We start from the raw sequence: 21065 nt of genomic DNA on the forward strand, positions 1-21065 counted from the left end.
GGGTCCGGTACGATGTACGATACATACCTCTGGTATATACAATGTATGTGTGTGTGGTTTGATTAAACAATTATACTGAATTACCTTGAAATAAATTATATATGTTACTCCTTAATAATCATGTTGAAAGAGTGTACGTTAATTTTGGTTTAAAAAACGATAATTTTAAGGTTCATGTATGATAATCCAGTGGAAATAATCTGGTAACACTGGAACTTTGTTTACATTCCTGATGGAGGGACGGTCAAAGCAACTTATCAAGTAATTCTCTGTTTCTTTTGTATTTCCTTTTGTTTATTCCATTTGTATCTATTTGGTTTAATTAGATTTACGTTGAGGATCTAACATAGTTTGGGTAAATGTCTAGGAGAAGGCCGCACCCGTTTTTCAAGTATTAACGACGAAAAACGGCAAAAAAACAACCAGATTATTGTTGCACAGTGCATAGAAACATGAGGAAATGAATAATAAAGAAACTAAGACTTAACTCTTACACACAAAATGTAAGCATAAACCTACTACTACAATTATGGGGGACCCCAGTGGGAAGCGGGGTTTTTGGGTGGGGGGAGCAGGATAAAAGTGATTTTTCGGGGCACTACCGAACCTAATACAACCAACTAACCTACCCTGGGGGGCCTGTACCCCTACCTAGGCCTACGGGGGGGGGCTCTGCCCCCCCCCCTGCGACCCCCCCTTAAGGCCACAGTGATTTTCAGGGCACTACCGTACCTAATACACCTACCTAACCTAGCCTAATAGCGCTGTACCCCTACCGGGGGGGGGGGGGGGGGGGCTCTGCCCCCCCTGCGACCCCCCCTTAAGGACACTACCTGACACATCCATCAAACCTAATCCAAAGTGTTGGTACTGCTGTATACATTGTTATACTATCACCATTATAATATACTCCATAAATCAATGAAGCTTACCTTAACCTGTTGGTTGATAAAGATGTGCTGCTGCTTTGAGGAAAACGTGAAGCCGTTGCGAAGGTTCCCTGACATGCAGGACAATTTTTATTTTGTAAAATTAAATTGTGTGTCTGGCACAAATCCACTAGTTTTTCAATATAACCCCGAATAAGTTAGAACAAATTCATTGTAACTTAGGAAACAGTCAGGACAAGAAGATGGAATTTCAACTTCTTGTGCAACATGAGATGACGTGCTTGCTATGGCCTCCATGTCTAAGAACGAAATGAAATGGCTGGGTAAGATAATGTATTGTCGCGCTGTGATTGGCCAAACATGCATGACGTCATAGTGGTTAGGCGCTGTGATTGGCCAAACGTGTAAGACGTCATAGTAGACTAGTTTGTCTGCGGATTATAGTGGTTACAGGGCTCATTTGAGCAAAAACAAGACACAGTCAACAATAACAACAGACTTAGAAAAATCTGGGAGGAAGACAAGAGTAGCGTGAGTTTGATCGTCGATATTTCGATTATTATTGATTTTCACTAAATTATCTCACTGGTATACCATTATTTACATACATTCCTACACATTCTAGTAAAAATAAATTGAATATCACTGATATCTTCATGCGGCCCTCTCCTAGACATTAACCATAGTTTGTATTACAATTATTATAAGGTCATTGCTAATTATGTTCATGGTTGTTTCCGGGAATAATCTACTGAAGTTTTAAGTTGAATGAAGGTTTGGTAGCAGCAGCCAAGTCTTTTAATGTCACGACAATTATTAATTTATATTTGTATTACAATTATTATGGGGTCTGTTAATTATCTTCATGGTTGTTTCAGGGAATAAGCTACTGAAGTTTAAGTCGAATAAAGCTTGGGTAGCAGCAGCCAAGTCTTTTAATGTCACAACAAATATTAATTGCCAGAGGTTGACCCCGTAGAAAACGGGAAGAGGGGGGTAAACTATACAAAAAGCTGGTCGGTTAGGTAGAGTTAACCAGTAACTCCTAAGAAGGTAGTTCTAGGTAAGTATGTTAGGAAAAATACAAATTACTCTAAAATTTGTGATTTTATCTCCACAGCAAATCAAGCAGAACACGGAGGTCGCCGAGGACGAAGATGGCCGGAAGGTGGTCCGCGAATCCATCGGCACTCAGACGCCCTGCAAACCCGGACCGGTGGGTGATTGCACCTGTAGTTTTCCCTCTCTTGTACTCAGTCTTTTTTTTTTCACCCCGCCAGACCATGTATCATGTCACCATTTATACAGTATACAATATGCCTTTAGCTGGCCTCGTGTCACAACGCAAATCACGCTCATGTTGATGCGAGCAGTCACCGCTACATTGCACCTGAAGCCGTTTTGTTATCCCAGTTGTGTTTGTCAATATTGTCAAATTTGTCATTCACTGGCAACAGTGTTGCAGTTTTGTGCAGTTTTACTACTGATTTTGTTTTTTAAACATTCCATATTTTTTATTTTTTTGGGTTATTAGGATTTGAATTACATAAGGAGCTGAAATTTGAAGAAACAAATTTGTCATCTATTTAGTATTGTCATATTTTTGACAAGCTCCATATTCGGCACAAAGATCATATATTAGAAGCTGGCCCTGTGCTTATATAATCATGAATAACTACTTCATGCAAAAAATTAGTTTATAATTCAAATTAAGTTGAAATAAGGTTATGGCCTTAATGAATAACTAAAACAATATTTTATCGAGCTGAAGAAAGTTATATAATTATTCACTGAAGCATTTGACTTGAAGAACCCTGTACCCTAAGTACTGAGGCCATTGTTTATAACAGAGGTCTCCTTATTGTGTCCTATTATATTTGATATTTCAGAAGGCATTTATTTATTTCCTTGGAAAAATGAAATAATTTTTCATTTTACCAGGACAGTAATTTTAACTTATGCATTTTACAACCAAAGGCCCTTTTTTTTCCAAACATCATCTTACATTTGAAAATGTCATCTTTAACACTCATCAAATCATTGATCAAATCAGAATTTAACTTGAGAGGCATTTCATTACTAATGGTACTTTTTCCAGATCTTCCTGTATTAATTCTGCGAGCTAAAATTCCAATTTTATTTTTACCATTAATACCTCGGCAATTACTGTTTAGCAACTTAAGCATGATCTTTTAGTAAAATAAACATACAGTTCATGACAAGACTTTTTTAAAAAAGTGACTTTTTTTGCTACTATTTATTTTTGTCAAATTTTTTTTTTCAACTTTAATATTTATGTACCTATGTGCATTGCAGGGGCCTCCAGTTACACTGCTCACTGTGAGGTTCAAAACACGAGAAGTTTTGAATACTGTATATTTAGTTCCTGGAATGTAATGTCTTCTAAGTGATTCCAAGTGCTTTGTTGAGTTTTTAATTTGCTGAATAAACTATTGCATAAGTTGACAGTGACGTACTATCGAACTGGTTCTCAGAGCGATTTTGTCCCCCCCATTTCAGTTGTTGGTCATTATGTGCTTTGAAGAAACTTTTGATTATCATGAATTTGTCCAACATTTAGGTTTGCTTCTTTTTCTTTCCCCCATGGTTATCATGAATGCCATCCATACTCTTTTTAAATGGTGTCTAATTAAATGAAGATAGATGTAGGGATGAAATTAATGGCAGGATTTTAAGAGATTTTAGAACAGTATGTGTGAGAGGATTTTGTGTCAGCTAGAGTTCTGACAGAAAACTCTTATAGATAGATTTCCTTGTAACTTCACAGGACTTTATAGCGGAGATAGTGATGTAGATAGATTTCCTTGTGTTACTTCTCAGGACTTTATAGCGGAGATAGTGATTTAAACTTCATTTTCAAACAATATTATTACATATGAAGGACAGTGTATGGATAGGGTACTCAAGTTTAATTACACTTCATTATAGTTCGTTGCTGGTGATCTTTTGGAGGTGTGTCTTAAACTGTAGGGTATAGCATTTGAAATAGAAGTTAAGGCTTTTTTTAGAATTGATTTTGTGCTGTCCAAATGCTCAGTATGCCCAATGTACAGTGTCTTTTCACTTGCTGAGATTTACAAGCATTCTATACTGTTATAACACAGTTGAATGATTACATTGTGCTTTAAGGGATAAAATTTTGCTAGATTTTTTATATTAATCTTCATTGCACTGTTTGTAGACTAACATGGTTGATTCAAGTACCGATATGTTATAAGAATTATTTCACACTTTGGAGTAAGTCCATCCTTTACATTTTAAGGACTTTAAATTGAGAAATCATGGTTTAGAGAAAGTACTTTAACTGATACCTCAGGATACCAAATTAATCAGCTCTGGAGTGGCCTCTGTAACAAGATTTTTTCATATAACAAGTAACGTTTTACATGTACTGTAACATGATTTTAAAATTTTCGGCGAATTTCGTTTCGTATCCCGAGTATTTTTTCGGCTCGAGCCATGTCGTCCTGATGGAAGTTCCACATTCGTATCTAGAAATCATTCAGATTTTGGGTCCTTTGAAGGGAACTTTATTTGAAACTTATTCAGATCATGTATACATCCTCAATATTTCTGCATTTCATGCTGTTTTCTTATATTTTATTTTGTAGAGAATCTAGTTGTGGTAGAATAAATTTGAGATCATTAAGGGATTTTGACGAAGGAAAAATCTATTTCTGGGCTCGACCTGTGTCGCTCCGTGAAATGCTCCTCTAACACCATTTCTAAGGCATAGTTATTGCTGAATATACCAGAGAAAAAAAAAGAGATGGATGGAATGCCAGGAATAAACCTAGCTTGCTCACTCGTCGAGTGTCGGTATAGAAAACTGGGGCGTGATTGAACCACATTATGCAATGATGCATAACCTCTAGCCTTGCCAAAGTCAAGACTCGAACATTACATGAGGTATATGATGAATTCATGATTTTGAAGGTGGGTGTTAAATACAGTAAGGTATATCAAATTGAGATGTGAATTCCAAAGTGCTTATGACATACTAGCACCTTTTGTGTGTAAAATAATTGTAGCATAAAGACCATGATACCTTGTTGTGATAAAATTTTATAGAATCGGTTATGATCAAACAAGTAATGTTTTTAAATAGACTTTGTTTTTAAATACTCCCTAATTCAATGGCATGATTACTGTGTTTGTGATTACTGTAGCACTATAATATAGACCTAATATTTTACAGGAGAGAGGGATAGAAAGATTCAAGTATAGGGACCAAGGTATGCAATATACTCGTATAAATGCAGGCCCAGAAGAGGTAGTTATTTAAGCAAAGTCATCACTGATATTTTGAAAAATTCAAGATTTTCATCTTAGAACTAAGAGATTTATATGTGAAAAATACTGTACTTTATTATGTTTTGATATTTATAGGACTGTAATTTAACCTTTAGTTTTAACAACACCATTTCTTTAGCGTAACCTTCTGTGTTGACATGCCAGATAGATACAGTAGTTCAATACTACATACAACACTAGTTCAATATTGTTTATATTGTTATTTCTATAGTTTGAATGCAAATTGTTTCAAAAATTAAAAATTGGGCATCGAGCAAAATACCTTGTTACTGCTTTGGAAACAATTTTTTCTTAAATAATCTTTAGTTACTTGGTCATGTTTCTACAGACAGTGCAGTGGACGTAGCCAAAATTAACCTTTTGCGGGCACTTACAGGATAAGTGATTAATAAAGAATGAATGTCTCTCAGTAATCATTCATGTTATATCTCAGCCTAATGTATTAGCTTATGGGCGCTTCCAAATTATAACTAGACTCAATTTTTTTTAATGAGGCGCATTTGCACCGAGTCACAGTGGTGCCCTTTTAGTTCGGAAATGTTTCCTGCTATCTGATTGGTTAGAATTATCATGGCCAAACAATCAGCGATCCGGAAACTTTTCCAAGTGAAAAGGGCACCCCTGCGAGTCGGTGCAAATCTGCCATGCTAAAAGGAATTGACTACTGTTTAGTAACACAATTCGTACTGGTAGGTAGTATGTTTTATAACTCCCAAGCAACACTCCTGTTAGCCAGAACAGTGCACATTTTTTTGAGGACTGTTGTGGAGATCACTTGTTGGTAAGCTCAAAAGACCATCCATCAAGGAAGCCAGTGAATTTATAATGTTATTTTTTTTCCACCCTTTTATTTGCATACCTATTCCTTTCTTAAGTAATGCCAAATGTTGATTATTTTATTGTTTATATGGGTTTCTAGGATTTATCAGATTTTTCAATATTAAACTTCCCCGATAATCATGTAGCTGTCAACTCTGTTGCCCGACAGAATTCTACGGAAGGGATACGCCAGCGATCGCTATACAAGAGGGGGGTGTACTCACAAGCGCCACCTGTGGCCAGGTACTGCAGTACTTCTTGTTGACACCACTTCAATTTTTCCTCTGTCGTGCTTCCGGCAAGACGTTCATGGATACGCTTATAATTTTGGAGTCTTGTTCACGGTTTTTGGTGAAGTATTGCTCTAAGATTTCAGCTTTCGCTATTCAGGAAGTTCTATTATTAGCTTAGCTAGCTTTTGGAATTAATTTGATTAATTATGGTGACGAAGAGAGTATGAACTCTCTTTCACCTTTAAATGGCCGACCCTTCCCTTAGACGGAAGTGTTGGTGTCTAAGAGAGTATAGACTCTCTTTCTTAATTTTGCTTAACAAAAGTTATAGATTTATTTTATATATCTCCGCCTTTTATAGGCCTCTTCGATTAACTTCCTTTTATTATAAAATTATTAAAATTAATTTTTATATTTGTTTATATTCGACCTTTCCTAATAGTAGGCGGTCTTTTCTTGTACCGAAGTTAATTAACATTGAGCCCGTCATTTCGGTTTTACCTGTTAACATATTATGCTATTTTAATGTTTTTGAAAGAATTTCTTTGATAGTCTCGTACTGTTTCAAAGTTGAACTAACGTTTTGTTTTGTCTCTGCAGTTGTTGACGTTCAGAACGTTCAACTTGCGCTCTATCGTTACGATAGAGAGAGAATTTTCACGGTGTCACGTTGCAGTAAGAGTAAACCGTTTATAACGTTTTGTTCATTCTTTCTTAGCTTAATGGTTTTAATTCTAATAAAGGAACTTTTTATTTGGGAAATCTTTCAGTTTTTTTCCTTTAACAATAATATGTTTTAACGAGTATATATGATTGGGCTCTTCTCTCAGGTTCTAAGTCTAGAGAGAGAGAGAGAGAGATAGAGACGGAGGGAGAGAGAGCTGGATAAACGTTTCGTTCAAGCGAGTAACGTTGTTATCGTTTTTGCTCTTCTCCCTAGTCTCTTTAGGGGAAGAAGGTAAACGTTTCTAGAGTTTATTCTTGTTCTCAAGCTTTATGCGGTGAGAGATTTTAAACGTAGTTTATTTGATCTAGTGTTTAGTCTCTTTCCAGCCACTGAATTATTTATCTTTCATTAGATTTTTCTGTTACATTGTAATTCTGTTTTCGCAATTACTAACTTTTAAAGAAGGATAGAATTGCGTGTTTCAGGTACAAACCACTTAAAGTTTCGAGTTCAGTGAAATAAGTGCAAACAGAAATTCAAAAGTGATAAGTGATTAGCGCAAAGTGTGTCAGTGTTGTGCGTGAGGGTACTTCTTGCGTGCCAGTCGTCCTCCCAGTCCGGGACCTCTTGCAAGCTCCCAAGCCCAGGGGAGAAGCAATGTCGAAGGGCAAAAGGGTTCGGCAGGCCTTGATCGGCGCACAGAAGTATCCTCGGTGGTTGCGGGCGTGTCTTACAGAGACCGTCACTCCCACCCGCAGACGATTGAGCCCTTATTTTACTCGTCTGCAGAAGAAATTTCGGGGAGATAACGCTGGACTCAGGTCTCAAGACCTCTTAAACGTAAAGTCCAGTCCTCTAGAGTTCAACAACCCGGATGCAGTCATTGGGTTAGCTCTGACTCTCCGCAGTCATCAGGTGACTGCACACCTCCTAAGAGAGGTAAGGTGATGCCGCAACAGACCTCATCTTCTGTTAAGGCTTTGCCTCAGCAGACCTTAGCGTCTGCCGACCCCAAGATGACTTTGCTGCAGTCCATGCAGTCACAGCTTGCGGTCTTAATGCGTGAGTGTCAGGCTGAGAAGGTTACACCTCCTCCTGCGATCGCTCCGCCTCACCGCAGTCCAGTCTGCCAGGCGTACGATGTTGAGGTTCCTCAGGATACCTTACCGCGTACTGAGTTGCCAGTTACCAGCGGTGTGCAGCAACCTCCGCCTTCCTTAAGGCAACCTCAGCAATGGGAGCAGGAATCTTATGCCTTACTTCCTCCGCTTCCGCTTGCGGTTCCACCAGCGAGGCAACAATCTCTTGAGGTACGACAACCTCTTCCATCAATGAGGCAGCCACCTCAGCACTCGCTGCAGCTTAAGCTAGCACCTCAGGAACCTCAACTCGCGAGACAAGAACTGCGTTCTGCGCAGCCGCTACCTCAACTCTCGCAGCTCACACCTCAGGAACCTTAACTCGTTCCTCAGGAACCTGCTACTGCGCATCCGCAACCCTTACAGCAAGCGCAACTCTTGAGGCAGCAACCTCATGCTATGAGTCAGCCACCTCAACGCATGCATCTGCCACTTTCTCCTCAACTTGAGCCTCTTCCCATTCAACTTGGAAACATTATGATAATGGAGGTTATTTGTATTACTTATATAAAAATATATATGTATTCCTTGCAATATATTTTTAACAATATCGCAAAATATGGCAAAAATATCTTCAAAACAAAAATGAATCATGAGTTATGAATGTAAGGTAAATATTATGTTGATATTAAAACCCCATGCAAGCATGCATGTAGTAATGCAGTGTTGCCAACAGGGCGAGTTTCCCTTTCCTGAGGTGAAGTAGATTATAGTACATTTAGTGTAGCTTAATTCTACGATTATCATGCCGGCTATCAAATTCATCAACAAAACAGTCTAAATCAATTCCCTCGGCACGTGCACTTTCAATGGACGGTAATGCGATATTACTCACTCTAGCACTGGTCATGGAATTTCTGAGAAATGTTACACGCCATGCAACACGCTCTGCTTACCTTACAGCATGCTCTACATACAGCATGCTCTGCATACAGCATGCTCTGCATACAGCATGCTCTGCATACAACATGCTCTGCATACAGCATGCTCTGCATTCAGCATGCTCTGCATACAACATGCTCTACATACAGCATGCTATGCATACAGCATGCTCTGCATACAACATGCTCTGCATACAGCATGCTCTGCATTCAGCATGCTCTGCATACAACATGCTCTACATACAGCATGCTCTGCATACAGCATGCTCTGCATACAACATGCTCTGCATACCTTACCGCATGCTTCTCAGTCACACATCTTTGGTTGTTGCCAACTCACTAGACTGTCAAGCAGTTTCATAACGTTGCCTTCTAGTCTGCTGCTTTTGCACCATTGAAACCCTCACTGAGAGAACTTAGCTTTTCTCGGATATGGTCCCTGTAGATGAGAAAGTGCTTTTCTCCCTCCTTCTGATATTCCCTTGAGGACTCTGTCATTTGGAGAGGAGCCTTTAGCTGCATAGCCTCCTATGGACTTTTATTTAAGCATAACATGCTTCCAGGGAAGGTAATGGTTCCACTTCAGTCACTAACCCCGTCTGTTACCACACCTGCTCCCATAGACCTTGAGCTGTGTTGCAAGACATGCAGTCCAAGCTTAGTCCTTGTTAAAGGATTTTTTGTTTACGGAGTCAGTGTGTCACTGGGAAGACGTTCAACAACCAGCAGAAGTGACTTGTTGTGACGCAGTGCGGCAACCTCAGCAACCCGATAAGGAGTTGTCTGTACGACCCAGACAGTCTAGACAGCTTCGGGTTGTCACTGTACTTCCTCGCTTCCCCATGGTTGACAGTTCACAGACTGTGCAGCAGTACCATGATCTTGTGTCCGGCTCCGTCAGACGACTGGCTTTTAAGAGCTCCCACAAGTCGTCGCTGTCTGGAGATTCTCAGATGGACTATGGATCTGACCAAGGAACTGGGCCTCCTGGTCAATTTTGAAGAGTCTCAGCTCATCCCATCCCAGACCATTGTCTCCCTGGGTATGGATCTTCAGAGTCGAGCTTTTCGGGCTTTTCCGTCGGCCCCAAGGATCTTCCAAGCCCTAGAATGCATCCAGAGCATGCTGAGAAGGAACCGATGCTCAGTCAGGTAGTGGATGAGTCTAACAGGGACACTTTCATCGCTGGCCCTGTTCATCGTGTTAGGGAGACTCCACCTCCCCCCCTTCAGTATCATCTAGCTGCTCACTGGATAAAGGACATGACGCTAGAGACGGTCTCAGTTCCTGTTTCCGAAGAGAGGAGGTCTTCTCTCGCGTGGTGTAAGAACAGCTTTCTTCTCAAGGAAGTCTACCTTTGGCTGTTCAGAAACCCGACCGCCGTCTCCTCTCGGACACATCAGACACGGGCTGGGGTGCGACTTTGGACGGACAGGAATGCTCGGGAACATGGAATCAGGAGCAAAGGACACTTCACATCAATTGCAAGGAGTTGTTGGCGGTTCTTCTGGCCTTGATAAACTTCAAGTCCCTCCAGCTTAACAAAGTGGTGGAGGTGGACTCTGACAACACCACAGCCCTGGCTTACATCTTCAAGCAGGGAGGGACTCTTTCGTGAAGTTGTTCTAGATCGCAAGGGACCTCCTCATCTGGTCTAAAGATCGAAAGCTCACGCTGGTAACGAGGTTCATTCAGGGCGGTATGAATGTCATGGCAGATCACCTCAGCCGGAAGGGTCAGGTCATCCCCACAGAGTGGACCCTTCACAAGAATGTTTGCAGCAGACTTTGGGCCCTGTGGGGTCAGCCAACCATAGATCTGTTCGCTACCTCGATAACCTAGAGACTCCTGTTGTATTGTTCTCCGATTCCAGACCCAGCAGCAGTTCACGTGGATGCTTTTCTGCTGGATTGGTTCCATCTCGACCTGTATGCATTCCCGCCGTTCAAGATTGTCAACAGGGTACTTCAGAAGTTCTCCTCTCGCAAAGGGACACGGCTGACGTTGGTTGGCTCCGCTCTGGCCCGCGAGAGAATGGTTCTTAGAGGTACTGCAATGGCTGGTCGACATTCCCAGGACTCTTCCTCTAGGAGTGAACCTTCTACGTCTACCTCACGTAAAGAAGGTACACCCAAACCTCCACGCTCTTCGTCTGACTGCCTTCAGACTTTCGAAAGACTCTCAAGAGCTAGGGGCTTTTCGAAGGAGGCAACCAGAGCGATTGCCAAAGCAAGGAGAACATCCACTCTCAGAATCTATCAGTCTCAAGGGGAAGTCTTCCGTAGCTGGTACAAGACCAATGCAGTTTCCTCAACCAGTACCACTGTAACCCAGATTGCTGACTTCCTGTTATATCTAAGGAAAGTAAGATCCCTTTCAGCTCCTACGATCAAGGGTTACAGAAGTATGTTGGCAGCGGTTTTCCGCCACAGAGGCTTGGATCTTTCCACCAACAAAGATCTACAGGACCTCCCTAGGTCTTTTGAGACCTCAAAGGAACGTCGGTTGTCCACTCCAGGCTGGAATCTAGACGTAGTCCTAAGGTTCCTTATGTCATCAAGATTTGAACCTCTCCAATCAGCCTCTTTTTAGGACCTCGCATTAAAAACTCTTTTCCTCGTGTGCTTGACAACAGCTAAAAGAGTAAGTGAGATCCACGCCTTCAGCAGGATCATTGTTTTCACATCTGAAACGGCTACATGTTCCTTGCAGCTCGGTTTTTACTAAACGAGCTTCCTTCACGTCCTTGGCTTAAGTCGTTCGAGATCCCAAGCCTGTCCAACTTGGTGGGGAATGAACTGGAGAGAGTACTTTGCCCAGTTAGAGCTCTTAGGTACTATCTAAAAAGGTCTTAACCTTTACGAGGACAATCAGAAGCCTTATGGTGTGCTATCAAGAAACCTTCTTTTCCAAGTTCTAAGAACTCAGTTTCTTACTATTCAGGCTTCTGATTAGGGAAGCACATTCTCATCTGAAGGAAGAAGACCTTGCTTTGCTGAAGGTAAGGACACATGAAGTGGGAGCTGTGGCTACTTCAGTGGCCTTCAAACAGAGCCATTCTCTGCAGAGTGTTATGGATGCAACCTATTGGAGAAGCAAGTCAGTGTTCGCATCATTCTATCTCAAAGATGTCCAGTCTCTTTACGAGTACTGCTACACCCTGGGACCATTCGTAGCAACGAATGCAGTAGTAGGCGAGGGCTCAGCCACTACATTCCCATAATCCCATAACCTTTTAACCTTTCTCTTGAATACTTTTTATGGGTTGTACGGTCGGCTAAGGCACCAGCCGCCCGTTGAAATACTACCACCAGAGAGTTATGGGGTCCTTTGACTGGCCAGACAGTACTACGTTGGATCCTTCTCTTTGGTTACGGTTCTTTCTCTTTGCCTACACATACGCCGAATAGTCTGGCCTATTCTTAACAGATTCTCCTCTGTCCTCACACACCTGACAACACTGAGGTTACTAAACAATTCTTCTTCGCTCAAGGGGTTAACTACTGCACTGTATTTGTTCTGTGGCTACTTTCCTCTTAGTAAGGGTAGAAGAGACTCTTTAGCTATGGTAAGCAGCTCTTCTAGGAGAAGGACACTCCAAAATCAAACCATTGTTCTCTAGTCTTGGGTAGTGCCATAGCCTCTGTACCATGGTCTTCCACTGTCTTGGGTTAGAGTTCTCTTGCTTGAGGGTACAATCAGGCACACTATTCTATTTAATTTCTCTTCCTCTTGTTTTGTTAAAGTTTTCATAGTTTATATAGGAAATATTTATTTTAATGTTACTCTTCTTAAAATATTTTATTTTTCCTTCTTTCCTTTCCTTACTGGGCTATTTTCCCTGTTGGGGCCCCTGGGCTTATAGCATTTTGCTTTTCCAGCTAGGGTTGTAGCTTAGCAAATAATAATAATAATAATAAGAAGCCTTCCACATCCTTGTTGATTTGGCGGGTGGTCAATTCTTTCTTGAGAAGCGCCGAGGTTAAAGGTTGTGATGAGGTCCTTTAGTATGGGTTGCAGCCCTTGATACTTCAGCACCTTAGAGTTGTTCAGCCTCCTAAGAGGAACGCTGCGCTCAGTAAGGAAGACGAACTTATTTAAGGCAGAGTAATGGCTCAAGTCGACTTCCTTACCAGGTACTTGTAATTTCATTGTTATTTTGAATAACTGATAATATGAAATACGGGATACTTAGCTTCTTGATATACATGTACACTGGTTTTCACCCACCTCCCTGGGTGTGAATCAGCTACATGATTATCGGGGAAGTTTAATATTGAAAAATGTTATTTTCATTAGTAAAATAAATTTTTGAATATACTTACCCGATAATCATGATTTAATTGACCCACCCTTCCTCCCCATAGAACCAGTGGACCGAGGAAAAATTGAAGTGGTGTCAACAAGAAGTACTGCAGTACCTGGCCACAGGTGGCGCTTGTGAGTACACCCCCCTCTTGTATAGCGATCGCTGGCGTATCCCTTCCGTAGAATTCTGTCGGGCAACAGAGTTGACAGCTACATGATTATCGGGTAAGTATATTCAAAAATTTATTTTACTAATGAAAATAACATTTTTGATAATTTGAGTCTTGATTTTCTCAGGAAATTTTATAATAGAACAAAGTAATGGTTGATGTTAAATTTAATCGTAGTGAGAGGTTTTCCAAACTAAAGCTTTTTACGTACTAAATATTCTCCCAACTAAGATCAAGTGGAGAAATCCAAATACTGTAAATTGATGTACGTATGTTCCCGAATTCAATTCATGCATGGCAAATGAACTACTGCATAGTACAGCATATCTCGAATTCTGTTGCCTTACTTATTCAATATATTGTGTTGCAAAATATATATAGTTTTGTAAATACAGCACAGGACTGTACCCATAACTAGATTGTTGCAGAATTAAAATTGCATAAGAGCAGTTTTGACAATAATCACTTGTATAGCTAATGGCAATAAGGAAACAGCAGTATGTATAATCTTAACTCTTTCATAAATTATGGAACGTTATTTATTGTATACAGGATTATCTATATGCATAGTATACAGTATAGTGTATGCTGTATACATATACTGTACTGTGTATATATATATATATATATATATATATATATATATATATATATATATATATATATATATATATATATATATATATATATATATATATATATATATATATATATATATATATATATATGTATGTGTGTATGTTATGAATTACAGTTCATTATTCCTGGAACAATGCTAGATCATAAATATTGATGTTTCCACAATGCATTTATGTAATGAATGTATGTATGTATGTATGTACTGTATATATGTATGGCACTAAAATCATTAATATCAATTCATTGTCGAAAAAGAACGTAATTAGTTGCCGAAGGAATAGCTTTCCATGTTTGTTGCAGAGATAAATTTTCAAACTATGCCAAAGTATTAAATAGTTTTCTTCCTAAAGTGATTGCTAGGCCTGTTTTCCTTTTAATTTTTTCTGTCAGTTGAAATGTTTATGCCAAAAATGTAGGAGGCTTTTATTTTTCAGTTCAAAAAGTTCAGTAGAAGGATGAAGAAGTCTAAAGCCCTGTCCACACGATCAAGCATGCCCGACGGGCAAACAGTGATACCAGTCCACAATAGTTAGTAAGAATGAGGGTTAATGACGTCAGAAGCTGGTAAACCACAGACAGGGATCTGGCATCATTCAGTGTTGCCAGATCCCTGCCTTTAGTTTTCCGGCTTCTGACGTCATCAACCCTCGTTTTCACTAACTATTGTGGCCTGGTATCACTGTTTGCCCGTCGGGCATGCTCCATCGTGTGGACAGGGCTTAATAATGATAAGATTGATTAGCCTTTAAAGAAGATATGTAGAGCAGTGGCTTCACAAATAATATAAAACAGATAGAGTATAGATATGCTGTCATTATCTTTTGAAGGATAAAGAGAAGAAAGTAGGAAATTTGAAAACAGTTTAAAGGCAAAGGTGATGGGGAATCACTTTGTAGCTTTTTTAATACAAGCATTTCCCAAAATTATAGTAGAAGCCATGGGTAAGACATTTAGTACTTTTAAAGGTGCATATCACCTTCCAAATTTGATGGGAATATTTGATGGAGAATTCATGCCTTTTACAAAATGAAATTTAGTACCTGAATCATGTTTCAGCCAAGGTAAATATCTAACTCCCATCATCCTCATCTTTAACATTTTTATGTCAGCCTCTCATTCAATGGGATTTAATCTAATTTAACAGTCAGTTAATGATAATTCAATAGACCATTGCAATCACTCTTTTAACCCTTTTACCCCCAAGCTATTTGGAACTTTCCAACCCTTAACCCCCAGGCATTTTCTTTTTCAAGCACATTTTGCAATATACCTGTATTTTTTTTTAAATTGCTCTAACAGCCTTAATTTTTGTCATAGAGAGGTCAGGTGGGTCTCATTCTTTTGGAAAATGCCAGAAGTTTCTCATAGAATTATAAAAAATATGCAAAAAAATGCAATTAGCAGTTTTTTTGCAAGGACATACCGGTACGTCCATGGGGGTAAAGGGATGAGTTTTGTGAAACGTACCAGTACGTCCATTGGGGGTTAAAGGGTTAAGATAGAAACTTGGTAAGATGCCATCAGATAGGAAAACCAGGGAATAATGTTTAGAATGAGATGAAAATAAAAGTAAATGTGAAAGCCAAAATAGGAAGCTGCATTTTCATTGTTCATGGTCAAACTAAACTAGTAAAGTAACCATAATGACTAAGGTGCTTTTATATAGAGAGAAAACTTTAGCATTTTGAAGCTTACTAGCTTCAGTAATACATATAGCATTTAACCCTTTACCCCCAAAGGACGTACTGGTACGTTTCACAAAACTCATCCCTTTACCCCCATGGACGTACCGGTACGTCCTTGCAAAAAACTGCTATTTACATTATTTTTTTTTTGCATATTTTTGATAATTTTTTGAAAAACTTCAGGCATTTTCCAAGAGAATGAGACCAACCTGACCTCTCTATAACAAAAATTAAGGCTTTTAGAGCAATTTAAAAAAAATATACTGCAAAATGTGCTTGAAAAAAATAACCCTGGGGGGTTAAGGGTTGGAAATTTCCAAATAGCCTGGGGTTAATATATATATGACCTCAACCCTGGGGGTTAAGGGTTGGAAATTTCCAAATAGCCTGGGGGTAAAAGGGTTAATAAATGGCATAGATAGCAAAGATATTAACTGTTAGTTTTGAGTTTTGAGATGAAAGGAGGCAGGTTCCATGGGAAGACTCTTGTCTTTTTGCTTGGATGATTTTTGTAGCAAACATGGATGAAAGCTTTTCTAAACTTTTTTTTTTTTTTGTCTATTTCAGCAGTATTTAATTCCCAAATATTTGTTCTAAGCTCCATGCGTAATGCCATTAACCGATTGTTATTTGGCTGCAGGGGAAACTATGCCATGAAAAATATTCATTCCATTAGAAGGAAAATTTTAAATGTATAAATCTCTGATATCTTTCTTAAATCGAATTTTATGAGATTACAGATTACAATTTTAGTAGCATTAGTCAGTCATTATTCATACTGTATGCATGTGTGTGGTTACCATTGAAAGAAAAGTTTTCAAGTATGAACAAGAAGTTTTTATATATGCAAAATAAAGTAAGAGTTTACCAGTCACTCTTTATTTTTTTAAATAGAAATCAGCATTTAAACATTCAAAGGTATGGACTACTGTTTCAAAATTTTAGATTTTCAGTTATCACACGGTTTAAAATGTTATAATGTTACTGATATATTAATCTCAGCATGGAATATGGACGGGATATAGTAGTACATTATTTTGCAACACTAGAAGGAAAACATAGCATTTGATATTTTAACATTTTTATCAGAATTGAATAAGTTTTCATCCCAGAATAATTACATATTAAAATTCTCGTTGCCTTATTGATACCTAGTTGCTCATTGCTTTGTTGTTTTGTTTAACATGGGTATTTTTATGTGGTTTAGTGATGTTGATAATGCATGTAACCCATTATTTATTTTGCTCATACATACCTTTTGTTGTAAAACTTAATCATTTTTAAGTAGATTTACTTATTTTATTATTTTACATTTTCCCCTTGCCACTACCAATTTTGTTGATTTTTTTTTCTTATATTTTGCTTCTTTTTGTCTAGCTTTATAATTTATGTTTTGTATGTTGCGTTACTGACTGGCTGTCCTGGGTGGCGGTTGTTGTTGTGGTGGTGACGGGATCTAACCAGCAGCTACCCCCGAACCCCCCTGCATCTGTGGCCTCCAATCCTTCCTTTCACCAACAACGTCGTCACATACCCTCAGCCAAGAATGGTTCACTCCCCACTGGCCGAGCATCTCCGAAAAATGGTCCACTACAAACTTTCAGAAACCCTAACAATGGGTCTGTACCCTCACCTAAGGTATCACCCAGTAGTTCCGTCTCCTCCTCTCACTCTTCCCTAAGTATGGTACCAGGTCCTGGATCTTTGCAAAGAAGTCACAGTTCTCTTTTAGGCCTAGGTCGTAGAGGGACCAGGGGATCACTGCCAGGGATAGGAAGTTCTTCTAAAAGTGTGATAAGTAGCGGGAGAGGAAGTAACTCAAGGGGCTCACTGTCTTCGAGTAGGAGTAACATTAATATTGTGGGTGGGAATGGAGGAACACCAAAAGGCCAACCTCAAAGATGGCCAACCGGTGGAGTGTCACACTCACGTTCCTCTGGCATGGGATCATTGCAGAAGAAAGAAGGAATCTCAGGTGGAGGTGGTCAGGAAGCCTCTTCGCTCCCACATTTGTTGTCCAAAAGGTTGACAAGTTCAACCACACAAACCTCTCCTGTGCCTTCACCGCGCCCATCACGGAGGTCTTCTTCTCACAATGCCACTGGAAGCAGCAGCTCCAGCCATCCTGGTGGAGTAACGGGTGGGAATGGCAGCAGTAGTGGGCATCACCACCACCATCACCATCACAGACACCAGGGGTCTTGTACCCACCATGCAAATGGTGAAGCAGGTGGTGCCAGAAGAGTGCGGCGGAGTTCTCAGTCCTCACAAGGATCGTCTCTCTCATATACTCGTCCATACAGACAGGTAACTCATAAGAGAAAGAAATAGTGCTTCTGATCATAACTAGAGTTCATGAGGTAGGCAATAGAAGCAATGGAGATTAGATTTCATGGTGGCACATTCATGGAGATAAGTTTCATCCTTAACAAGTTATTAAATTCTTTAAAAACCATGGTTCATTATTTTTTTTTTTTATGGAATGCATTGCTCTAAATTAGCGTTTGCTTTGGACACCGGTAATTTTGTATCCAAGTATTTCCCATACATCATACTGTATACCTAATTGAAACCTGATTGGTTGAAAGCATGCAGACATTTTTTTTTATATATATAAATTTATGTGACATCCTTTAGAATGTTATTGGTATTGTCTATTGAATTCATTATTTCCATGTCAGCCTTGCAAAAACCTGCCTTTCCATTATTATTATCAGTTGAAATGCTAAAATTATGTTGTTCTGATGTTAACTCTTAATTGTTGTGCACATGTTTATAACATAAGCCAAGTCATAGTTTTGGAGATAATCTTCAAAGGAAAAATATGATTTTGCCAGTTTGCGAGTCCTCCTGTTGGTTTCAAAGCAAGTGTAAGTAACGTGTGTGCACTGTAAATGACACCAAGCACGATAACATTGAAGCACCTAGTTGAAGATTGTCACTTTTATCAGATGCGGCTTATAGAAAACCCTTAATATTGTTGCTTCCTGACCATATCTCGGCAACTAAACAAACTTCTGTATTTTGGTATTTGGTAAACAAATCTTTTAACTATTTAACCATAAAAGACTTGACTTAATTTTTTTCTGTCTTCCATCTCTTTGTAACTAATTAAGTATGATTCCTTTAACTCATCATCTAAAGTATTACTTGTATTCTACAGAAGTGTCAACTTTTTCAGAGTTTTGTATTAGTGTTGTGATGTCTTAATGTTCACTGTACACTAAAATTAACTGTTTCTTGGAAATAGAAAGATAAATGGTAGCTTTTATAAGAATATTTTCAGTATCTTTACACTTGTTTATTTTAAATCAGGATGATGTATAATCACTTTTGCCTCATTCCCTTCTTTACTAGGAATCTGGAAGGTCAAGCGACAGCTCAATGTCTCAAAGTCGCACATCTTTAGAGGGTTCTGGATACAGGTTATTAGAATCTCCCCGTGGTAGTTCAGGCGTGAGGGATTCAAGAAGAGGTGGTTCTTCTAGTTGCCGATCAGGAGAGAGTCGAATTAAAGATGGAGATTTGCTGTCCCCTCGATCACCTGAATCTGTTTCCTCTCACTCCTCTCCAACCCATCCCCATCAAGCCTCTCCTGCCACACCATCTTCACATCGCCGCGCGCATACAGATTCTCGTGATTCATCCTCTGGCAGAGTTAAGCAGCAAATTCCAATTCCTGACTTTTCTCATCTTCAGATTGCTAAACAACGTAGCTTTGATGTTACAAATTATCCAAAGCGGTCAGAACTGAATCTTGATAGGCCAAGAGAAATGGCCTTGTCTCGCAGCTACAGTTTCATGTCCAGGCCTCGATATCATGATGAAGATGGAATGCACGAACGTTTCTTAATTGGTGCTATGCGATCGGTGGAATCTACACCACAACCTCGACGTCGACAGAAGGGTCTTGATGCTGTTCCAGGTAGTCCAGACTCCCTAGGTTCACATGGTTATCTAAATTATCGCCAAAGATCTGACAGTTCTGGTTTGGAGAGCCTTGCTACTCCCATGATGCATAGGAAGCAACGTTCTTTGGAATCTGGAAAGTCACGATTCAAGATGGATATCCGACCTAGTAACAGTGCACATACAAGGCTCATAAACTCTGATTCTAGTCCAAGTCCCCCTAGTCCCAAGCATGAGTTTCCACCATTTAATTACGAATCACCCCGAGGACAGGATAGTGGAGCATCAACTTTAACTGATAAGGATACCAGGTCAAACTATGGACGTGGATCTGCAGACAGCTCCCCCCATTCCCAGGTGGACTCTGGACTGGTATCTGGAACAACAGGCAGTCGAGGGTCAGTGGACAGTAATTCACGTCGTGCCGACTCTCGCCAGACGACATTAGATAAAGAGACCGCTAAAGGTTGTGCAACCGACAGCTCCGGCAAAGCTTCGAAGACTAATAATGAGCGTGATAGCCGTCGGTGCAATCATCGACGTCATCATCACTGTAGTAAACACAGAGGTCCTGCGTCTGGTACAGCTAATACCCCCAATGCTACTACCGTGACAACAGATAGTGACCGCAGTGATACATTACAGAGTAGCAGCAGTTCTCAACAACTTGTAAATACTGGTAGTAATAATAGTCAGAACCACAATTCCAGTTCTGGGAGTAGCAGTACGACCAAGCAGATAAGCCCAAATAACAGCAAGCAATTTAGCCCCAATAATGGAAGTAGTTCTAATAACACCAAACAGCCCAGCCCATGTAGTATCGGGAAGCCAGAAAATAGTCCCCAGCATCGTGACTTAACTCACTTATACTCTAATCTTGATTATGTGTATGAGCAGCCAGTCTACCAATACATCATGGAACAAGCAAAACTTACAGGTAACTATTCTTTTTATAAACATTTTTCATCAATAGACTTGAGTTTAAGCCAATCACTAATTATGGTAGAGGTGTATAGCGTAGGATTATTACATTTACTTAGGACTTATAGAGTGATCCATATAGGCTTTTATCTTTTTTATAACTAAAATGGAATTTCCTTTAAGGAAGTATATACTCAAATTGCTCTGAAACTTTTGTTTATGAAGCCATTATTTTTATATCTAAATATATTATGCCTCTTGATTTTATTTCAGTAGCTATTTCCAAAATGTATTTTGTATCTGAATAGTAAGTTTTTTCAAAGGGGCTAGTTTATTATAATAATATTTAAGAGAAGGCTTTTATTTAGAATTATTACATCATGTCATTATAATCTGATAAAGGAAATCAAGTGGCAGATAATAACTTAATTCTGAACGAGTGGCAAAAATCTGAAGTGGCATAGATTAT

The 21065-nt window shown here is 39.4% G+C and overlaps 1 protein-coding gene across 1 annotated transcript in view; it reads left to right on the forward strand.

The window, feature by feature from the left end:
- LOC137616449 (rho GTPase-activating protein 39-like) overlaps positions 1–21065 on the forward strand; it is a 78690-nt gene that overhangs the window by 14319 nt on the left and 43306 nt on the right. Inside the window, exons 3-5 of the mRNA XM_068346217.1 lie at positions 2011–2106; positions 17723–18073; positions 19124–20612. Coding sequence (XP_068202318.1) covers positions 2011–2106; positions 17723–18073; positions 19124–20612 — 1936 coding nt within the window. The remainder of the gene's footprint in view (positions 1–2010; positions 2107–17722; positions 18074–19123; positions 20613–21065) is intronic.

Source organism: Palaemon carinicauda, chromosome 2 (assembly GCF_036898095.1).
Source record: "Palaemon carinicauda isolate YSFRI2023 chromosome 2, ASM3689809v2, whole genome shotgun sequence".
Lineage (NCBI taxonomy): Eukaryota > Metazoa > Arthropoda > Malacostraca > Decapoda > Palaemonidae > Palaemon > Palaemon carinicauda.